The sequence below is a fragment of the Babylonia areolata genome, chromosome 1 (genome assembly GCF_041734735.1).
Source record: "Babylonia areolata isolate BAREFJ2019XMU chromosome 1, ASM4173473v1, whole genome shotgun sequence".
NCBI classification, from domain to species: domain Eukaryota; kingdom Metazoa; phylum Mollusca; class Gastropoda; order Neogastropoda; family Buccinidae; genus Babylonia; species Babylonia areolata.
In genome coordinates, this window is record NC_134876.1 from 17,373,769 (window position 1) to 17,383,768 (window position 10,000).

The 10,000-nt window shown below is 42.2% G+C and overlaps 1 protein-coding gene across 1 annotated transcript in view; it reads right to left on the minus strand.

The window, feature by feature from the left end:
• Positions 1–9,372, minus strand: part of LOC143294728 (uncharacterized) — a 19,986-nt gene extending 10,614 nt beyond the window's left edge. The window contains exons 1-6 of the mRNA XM_076606179.1: positions 9,184–9,372; positions 7,447–7,537; positions 5,110–5,255; positions 3,361–3,455; positions 2,400–2,491; positions 1,254–1,352 (exon numbers count right to left, since the gene is read on the minus strand). Coding sequence (XP_076462294.1) covers positions 1,254–1,352; positions 2,400–2,491; positions 3,361–3,455; positions 5,110–5,255; positions 7,447–7,537; positions 9,184–9,306 — 646 coding nt within the window. The 5' untranslated portion in view covers positions 9,307–9,372. The remainder of the gene's footprint in view (positions 1–1,253; positions 1,353–2,399; positions 2,492–3,360; positions 3,456–5,109; positions 5,256–7,446; positions 7,538–9,183) is intronic.
• Positions 9,373–10,000: the final 628 nt, after the last annotated feature.

The window sequence follows — 10,000 nt, forward strand, 5'->3', positions numbered from 1 at the left end:
GTGGGTTGATATTTGTGATTAGTTTCTTTCGGGGTTGTAGTTGTTGTTGGCCCAACACTCGACTTATATCACAGACTGACGTAGTTTACATCTGAGCCAACAGCAAAGTGAGAGCTGTGTTATCAATGGTTTCTCCAGTCAATGGGAAACCGTTTACAGCTTAGTCTTTTGTGAAGGACTATGACTCTCAAACTAGGAGAAAAAAATTGCGCTGGCTCTTAGTGTTAAAGCCTTGTGGGCTAGTTGGCCTTTGGGAACCATCCCAACGCCGACTGTCCTAAAACCCTCTTGGCCGAGAGAGTGTGGATGTACTTGGGCAAGACAATCTCCACTCTCCAAATTCTAGCCCAAATAGTCGGAACAGCAGTTGCCTCCTCTGCTGTTCTGATGGTCATAGTCGGACACGACTGACTATCATATATATATTATATTTAAAAAAAAGTTGTTGTTGATTTGGGGGTACGTTGTCAGCAGGCTTTGGTCCATAGACCTTTACATATATAAGAATTGTATGTCTCACCCCCTACCCCCAACCCCTGGCCGTTGACAGGTGAGGGAGTATATATTGCACATAATCTTATATATCTAAAGGACTATAGACCCAAGTAATAGTAGTCGCAATGCCCATTTGTCGAGGCGAAAATAGTGTGTTGGAAACCTAAAAATCCATATAGCTCAAGCAGCCAACGTAGATTGTTATTCCATTGTTTTGCGATCGTAAGACAGAGGCTGGTAATAGTCCACAGCATGCGTTTATTGCCATAGACTGGTAAAGATAGTTACGCACAGCTCGTTTTGTGTCCTCGAGCAGAACAGGGGAGAAAACTGCGATTTACCACACGTGAAAACTACAGAGACTTCTTTCCCTTATACGGTTCCGAACACAGGAACGGTAGTGTGTGCGTGCGTGCGTGCATCCATGTGTGTATTCATGTGATCGTTCTTGTGTGTGTGTGTGTGTGTGAGTGTGCGTGCGTGCGTGCGTGCGTGCGTGCGTGCGTGCGTGTGTGTGTGTGTGTGTGTGTGTGTGTTCTTTTCGCTGAGACATCTACTTTCAATGCAGTACATTTCAACAAGGACTTCGTAAGCAAGAGTTGTGTCCAATATCATATCCAAACAATAGCACTAAGCGAAACAACAGACAAGCAGACATAGAGAAAGGCAAGTAGGGACCCACAACAGTCATTCAAAAGCTTGACTATTCATTCGAAAGAGCAGCACTGATAATTCAAAGAGTGGACGTGATAGCTCACACGTTTGGCAGACGTCGCCGGTGTAGATGTCTGGGCACTTGCACTTACAGGTGTCGAGGTTGATCTTGCCCCCGTTGAAACACACTTTCCCCCCACAATCTGTGTGGACATAATGGGAGGGGATCGGTGGGGGCCCGGGGGGGTGGGGGGGGCAGGGGGGGGGTTCCAGTGACATATATATGCTGTCTCTGTATATATATTGTATATATATATATATATATATATATATGTGTGTGTGTGTGTGTGTGTGTGTGTGTGCGTGCGTGCGTGCGTGCGCGCGCGTGTGTGTGTGTGTGTGTGTGTGTGTGTGTGTGTGATCTACATCATTCTCTCTCATTCTCTCTTTGTCTGTCTGTCTGACTAAGTGACTGGCTGCCTTTATATCTGTCTGTCAGTCTGTCTGCGTATGTGGCTGCCAGTTGGTCTGTTTCTCTTTCACTGTCACAAAACCAGGAGGAAGAAGAAGAGGAGGAGGAGAAGAAGAAGATGAAGAAGAAGGAGGAGGAGGAGGAGAAGAAGAAGAGGGGGAAGAACAAGAACAAGAAGAACAAGAAGTGGAGAAGAACAAGAAGAAGAGGAGGAGGAGGAAGAAGAAGAAGAGGAGGAGGAGGAAAAGAAGAAGAAGAGGAGGAGAAAAGAAGAAGAAGAGGAGGAGGAGGAAAAGAAGAAGAAGAGGAGGAGAAAAGAAGAAGAAGAGGAGGAGGAGGAAAAGAAGAAGAAGGAGGAAAAGAAGAAGAAGAAGAATAGGAGGAGGAGGAAGAAGAAGAAGAAGAGGAGGAGGAGGAAGAAGAAGAAGAAGAGGAGGAGAAAAGAAGAAGAAGAGGAGGAGGAGGAAGAAGAAGAAGAAGAGGAGGAGAAAAGAAGAAGAAGAGGAGGAGGAGGAAAGAAGAAGAAGGAGGAAAGAAGAAGAAGAATAGGAGGAGGAGGAAGAAGAAGAAGAAGAGGAGGAGAAAAGAAGAAGAAGAGGAGGAGGAGGAGAAGAAGAAGAAGAGGAGGAGAAAAGAAGAAGAAGAGGAGGAGGAGGAAAAGAAGAAGAAGGAGGAGAAGAAGAAGAAGAAGAAGAAGAATAGGAGGAGAGAGGAGGAGGAGAGGAGGAGGAGGAAGAGAAAGAAGACACCGCAACAGAGAGGTGACGGACGATCTCACCACACATGTTGCCCTTTTCGTCACACCTATCCAGACAGTCCGCACACCTGTCGCCCTGTCTGTACGGTGTTTTGGGGTCATCGTTCACCTGTCTGCAGACAGAGGGAGTGTGGGAGGGGGGAAGAGGGGGTAGAAATGCCACGCTACATTTTTTTAACAAAAGTTGATTACATTACAAACAAACCCCAAAAATGTGTTAAACAAACGGACAATTAACATGACATAACACTAATCCGGAAGTACGTGTTACAAACAAATGACCTCTTTCCTCGCCAAAAATTGAAAGTGTATGACGCTCTTTCCATGAAAGAAATTGACAGTATGATGATGATGATCACAAACTATCGTGACAATTGAAAAAGACTGCAACATTACACTTCAAATATACGATACGAAACTTGGAAAAAGTCAATGCCAACTGAGTGTAACAAGTTTTTCTGACAAGTAATCACTTCACTTAGTAAATAATGCAGATGTGTTAACTAAGAATTTCAATTGTGGTAGCAGGATGATGATGATGATGATAGTGGTGATGATGAGTGGTGGAGTTTGTGGTGGTGGTGGTGGTAATAGTTAAGGTGATCATGGTGATGATGATGATGGTGACAGGGGTTGATGATGATGATGATCATGATGAATTGAAAGCGATGCTGATGATGACGACGACGACGAAGACTAAAAAGAAGAAGAAGAAGATGATGATGATGATGATGATGATGATGATGATGAATTGAAAGCGATGCTGACGATGATGACGACGACAACGACGAAGAAGAAGTAGATGATGATGATGACGACGATGACTATGACGATGAAGGTGGCGTTGATGGTGATGGTGGTGGTGGAGATGATGATGGTCGCGATGGTAGCAGTGATGGTGATGATGATGAAGAAGATGATGCTAATTGATAAACACGATCATGTTAACGACGACGACGACGACGACGACGATAACTCTGACCCCTGAGCGTAATTACAGACGAAGTGTCTCCTGTAGGGACTGCTGGGACAGTCGGCCTGACCACACCCCACCCGTGCTGACCTCCAGGCCACCAGCTGTGGACACACAGCACAGGGTGTTGCCCAGTGATGGGTCAGAACAATGTGTGTGTGTGTGTGTGTGTGTGTGTGTGTGTGTGTGTGTGTGTGTGTGTGTGTGTGTGTTCAGAGATGTGTAACCTGTTGTATCGTTTGTATACATAAAGGGTTTGTTTGCTGTCTTTACAGATGTACTTTATATTGTATCATTTGTATACAGATGCGGTTTATTTGTTGTCTTTAGATATGTGTATTTTATTGTGTCATTTGTATTCATAAAGGGTTTATTTGTTGTCTTTAGATATGTGTATTTTATTGTCTCATTTGTATAGAAAGGGGGTTTATTTGTTGTCACCAGAGATGTATATTTTATTGTATCATTTCTATACATAAGGTGTTTATTTGTTGTCTCCAGAGATGTATATTTTATTGTATCATTTCTATACAGAAGGTGTTTATTTGTTGTCTACAGAGATGTGTATTTTATTGTATCATTTGTAAACAGAAGGGGTTAATATGTTGTCTTTAGATATGTATATTTTGTTGTATTATTTGTATACAGAAGCTGTTTATTAGGGTTATGGGTTAGGGTTAAATCGGAATGGGTGAACAATATTCACCGAAATTTGAATTCACACTGGATTTGCTTACATTTGGGAATCACAGTCGCTTTTGAATTGATTATGTCACAATATCATTACTACTATGAAGGATAATTTTGCAAAGACTCTGGGTGGAATCATTGCATCAAAGTGAAAAATGTTTATTTTATTTGTAATTACTATGAAATAAAGATTTTAAGAGAGAAATATATGCTGGCCAGTCGCCCATTGCAACATACTACCATCATGATTCATATGTTATAATCATTGTATACCAGTCGGAACAGGGCGGTCAAATGAAATTCAAAAAGAAAACCGTATATGTAGAAAATGCAATATGAATACTGTTGGAGATGAATTTCATTTTTCATGGCGAGCCACAATTTTTCTAATATTCATAAAAGATTTCAACCCGAAATATATTTATGTCCAAAGTCTGTATTTATCTTTTGTAACTTGTTTTCCGCATGCAAAGGGCTACTATTAATCAAGATAAAGCAAATTCGTCAAAACTGACAGTGCTGTGTAGGACATTTTCATGAAATATGAAATAATATTGATATTTATTTTACCTTTGATACTCGTTTTATGATAAATCTAGCTGTGCTGTTTTCTGTAATGCTTTGTGGCCCATAAGGAACCGTAGGTTAATCAAAGACAAAAAAACAACAACGATAAAACAGTATATTTCTAATATTATTTTCAGTGATGATAATAATGACTCATGTAGTGTCTTTCCATATCAGACATTGTCAACTTCGCTCTACAATGTAAAAAAAACACACTAAAAACAACAACAATAACAAAAACGCTTCGTAAAGTACGCATTGAAACCATCTAACAACAAATTACATGCATAAGCTACAGACGCCCATCCAAACACTCTAACAGTATCTCACTCACACACACACACACACACACACACACACACACACACACGCACACGCACGCACACACACACACACACACACACACACACACACACACACCACAACACAACACAACACAACACAGCACAACACAACACTCAACATACTCATCAAACATCGTAACATCAGAAACGAACAGACCTGTGTGTAGTGTCCCACCACCTCCCCTGTGAGGGAGCCCTGGCCAAACTTGAAGTCCGACACCTCGTCATGCCAAGCCTCTATGGCTGTCTGCCAGTTCCGGTACCCGTAAGCCGCGTTCTGCCCAATGTACACCCCGGGTAGGTCTGCTCATGTTGAGCCAGGCAACCACAAGGGATTTAGCGTGACGCGGGGAAACCAACAAAATAACGAAAAAAACAATAATAATAATAATGGTATTTATATAGCGCTGAATCTTGTGCAGAGACAAATCAAAGCGCTTTCGCACCAGTAATTCACACGCATGCATAACTCTAAAACTGTAGAAACTAAAGACAAGGAAGGGCAGGCAAGGGAGGCTATTTTGGGAAGAGGTGGGTTTTGAGGCCAGACTTGAAAGAGCTGAGTGTGGAGACCTGACGAAGCGAAAGAGGAAGTTAATTCCAATCGCAAAGTCCAGAGACATAGAAAGAACGGCGGTCAACAGTCGAGTGTTTGAATCTGGGTTTGCGTCACCAGAGTGGATCCGAAGCCGATCGTAGTGAGCGAGATGGAGTGTAGAGGTGAAGGCAGCCGCAGAGATAGGAAGGGGCAGTTTTGTGAATACATCTATAACATAGATCGCTGATCTTGTACTTTATTTTATGAGACAGGGAGCCAGTGGAGATGTTGCAAAAGAGGAGTGATGTGCTCAGATCTTTTCTTTCTGAGGACGAGTCGGGCAGCAGAGTTTTGTATGCGCTGAAGGGACTGAATGCATGAAGCAGGCAAACCAGACAATACAGAGCTGCAGTAGTCAAGGCGAGAGAGAATGAGAGAAACGACAAGTCTAGATGTTGCGTCAGTGGACAGATATTTCCGGACGGCACTGATGCGCCGCAGTTGACAGTAGCAGGACTGACATGTCTAACTGATAAATTTTTGCATGGACAGTGTATTGTCAAGGACAACACCGAGGTTCCTGACTGACGTGGAAAGAGGGATGGATGTACTGCCAAGTTTGATTGTGTCAATTGTGATGGAAGACAGTTTTTGTTTAGTTCCTATAATCATTGCTTCAGTTTTGCCCGCGTTCAATTGTAAATTATTTCGAGTCGTCCAGTTTGGAATGTCCAGGAAGCAGTTTGATGTTTCTTGCAAGAGCGACAACAATTTTTCAGGGGTATCACTCTTCTGGAGTTGAGTGTCATCAGCATAAGAATGGTGACTGATATTATGGCGGTTGATAATTTCAGCGAGAGGAGCAGTGTACAGTGTGAAGAGCATTGGGCCTAAAACAGATCCCTGTGGGACTCCATGTTCGATTTTAACGGGTTCAGATTGGAAATGATCAACAATGACAGACTGGAATCGATCAGTGAGATAAGATTTGAACCAGTTTAGAACAGTGCCGTTGATACCAAATGTAAAATGAAGACGGGAAAGAAGGATTGAATGGTCTATCGTGTCAAAGACGGCTGACAATGAGGCTAAGAGAATAAAATGGTTATTGAATAATACAGAGTGGTACCATTCCATTTACAAGGCTCAAGATCTTCTTCTTCTTCTTCGTGGGATGCAACTTACAGCCGCCTCAAATACAGATCTGACAACTATCATTTCTAAGGCTAGGTAGAAATTTAGTGGGGGGGGGGGGGGGATAGCTCATTTTAATGTCTCTGTTTATACCCATGTCTGTATATCTGCCTGTCAAATTAAAGGAGAAAAAACCCCACAAGAAACAAAGAAAAAAAAGACAAATAAACAGCTATGACAAAAAAACACATAACAAAACAACAACAACAACAACAACAACAACACACACACACACACACACACACACAAAAAAAAAAAAACAACAACAAAAAAACAACAACAACAACAAAAAAAAAACACAGAATCACGAAAACGGCTACTCTCTCTCTCTCTCTCTCTCTCTCTCTCTATATTATATATATATATATATATACATATATATATATATATATATATGTGTGTGTGTGTGTGTGTGTGTGTGTGTGTGTGTGTGTGTGTGTGTCGTTCACACGCTTCCTCACTCGATCTTTTAGCCAAATTCTTCTATTCGAAATTTAAGAGAAAAACAAGCACACACACACACACACACACACACACACACACACACACACACACACACACACACACAAACAAGTCGAATTTTTTGTTTATATATATTTTTTTTAAAATCTCGACGTCTCCTATTCCACCTACTGCTCTGCCACTGAAGCTCCTTCCCCATCTACCTACCGCTGTGTCACACACAAAAAAACCCACCCAAAAACAAAACATAAGCATGTTGAAAAATGACGACAATCACACCAACATGGACCTGACACTGACCAGGAGAGACTCTATCCTCCTTCTTGTCGTGTCCACGGCGACACTGTCTGCCCCACTTGGCCGCTATCTCTGCCAAGGAATCGTCCCACACCTGTCCGCAGAAAACAGGGTGTGGGATACGGACACGAATATATATATATATATATATATTATTTCAGTATATATCTATAGGCCATTGCCCCTCACGAAGGAGTGCAAACACATTATCATATTATTATCATTATAACAAACAAGCAACAACAACAACAACAACAGAAGCCAAGTAATTAGCGGTCATGTCATCAAGAAATAAAATTGGTTCAGTATCTCAAGACATCAGAGTTGATCGCTGTCTTAATGTTTTGATGAGTGTGGGAGAGACAAACAGGCAGACCGAGACACGCAGACAGACAGACAGACAGAGACACAGAGAGAGAGAGATTGAGAGAGAGAGAGAGATCTCCCTGTGTCGATGTTTACAATCATATATCATTTTGTGCATGTTCTAAGAGAGCATGTATTAATTTTTAATCATAGCTTGGACACCACAACCGCAGTGAGATTCAAGCATAGCATTGTTTTTGTTGGTTGGGGTCCTGTATTTTCCAACGCATTTGGAATTATACATGCACCGGGATTTTGACCCTTTCTTTCCTGCGTGATTGATTTTTTAATTCCAATCTTGGTTCATGAGAGAGTTTTACATTGTAAGTAAACGAATTAACTGCATCTTTCATTAACATTATTAGTGTGAGTGGATGACAGTGCTGTACAATGTTCGCACATAATGATGACTTCAGTGGTGAGGCTTTGATTGTGACAGATCCCGTTGTTGTGAACCTATGTGTGTTTCTGTGTAGGAGCAAGGTGGTTAAGACGTTTATCTGCCAATACAGTGACCGTCAGGGTTTGGGCTGGAATCAATGAAATCACGCTCTCGCCTTTTCTCCCACGTTTGGCTGGGAAATCAAACTGAGGGTCAAAGTTATTCGGGTGAGACGATAAACCGAGGACCCGTGTGCAGCACACTCTTGGCGCATTGAAAAAGAACCCACTGCAACAAAAGTGTTGTCCTGTGGCAAAATTCTTCAGAAGAAACCCACTCTAATAGGTACACAAATTATATGCATGGAGTGACTAGTGCGTTAGATCATGCTGCAGGTCAGCCACCTGCCTAGCAGATGTGGTGTAACGTATATGGATTTGGCCGAACGCAGTGACGCTTCTTTGAGAAACTAAGGCTGTTTCTCCATTATTCTTTAAAAATGGTACGCCGGCTGAACTGTTGAAAACAATACTCTGTAATGAATTGTCTGTTCGAACGCTTACCTCGCTTTAAATTGATAACCAAGAATTTAGAAGGTGGGGCGGGTGGTAAAAATCATACTACATCCAAGAAAAGAAACAACCAAACAAACAAACAAAATACGAAACTAACGTACCATGATTAATTTAACAAATAGTAAAGAGCGGTAACTCTCTCCATTCACAAGGTACGCAACTTCAAGTCAGTGCTGCTTACGCTACTGATTCAGCTAGCACACAGGAACATGAAAGGCTTACATTGGAACAAACCCAGACACTTCCTCAAAAAAGGAAGCGCCGGGTCTGTCCTTAACCGATCATCTGACATGTGCACACAGCAGCAAAGGAAGAAGAAATGTGCAAGCACAAATAAGCTTTTATTCAAGACTGGCATAGCCTTTTTAATCCCGAACAAGCCACACAGAACACATGGACAATACAGAACAAACGTACCATGACTTGCATGTTGGAGGCAGTGGGCGAAACACGTGACCTGTACAGATTGTGTTGATTCAAAATGGCGTCCTTCAGTGTCCGAGACAGGCGGACTGATTTCCCGACATCCCTCAGACACATGGTGTGAGACGTGGACAGGTTCCTGTAAAGTTCGTCGCAGGCCACAGTTTTGTATAGCCGACTTCTGTATCTAGACTTCCTCTGGAACAATGGAATCGAACAGGGTAAAAGAAGGGCGCAATAGCCGAATGGTTAAAGCATTGGACTTTCAATCTGAGGGTCCCGGGTTCGAATCTCGGTAATGGCGCCTGGTGGGTAAGGGGTGGAGATTTTCCGATCTCCCAGGTCAACATATGAGCAGACCTGCTAGTGTCTGAACCCCCTTCGTGTGTATACGCAAGCACGAGATCAAATACGCACGTTAAAGATCTTGTAATCCATGTCAGTGTTCGGTGGGTTATGGAAACAAGAACAAACCCAGTATGCACACCCCCGAAAACGGAGTATGGCTGCTTACATGGCGGGGTAAAAACGGTCATACGCGTAGAAGCTCATTCGTGTACATGTATACGAGTGAACGTGGGAGTTGCAGCCCACGAACGAAGAAGAAGAAGAAGAGGGTGAAAAACACAGAGCACTGGCTTTATTTGTTGATTGTGTCGGGTTATCTTTTTTGTGTTTTTTTGTGTTGTGTTGTTTAATTCCTATCTTTGTTTTTTGGTTGTTATTTTGTTTATTTGTTTGTTTGTATGTTATTAATATGCCTTGTTGTGGAAAACCTTTGCGACAATGATCTGATGAATTATGATAATAG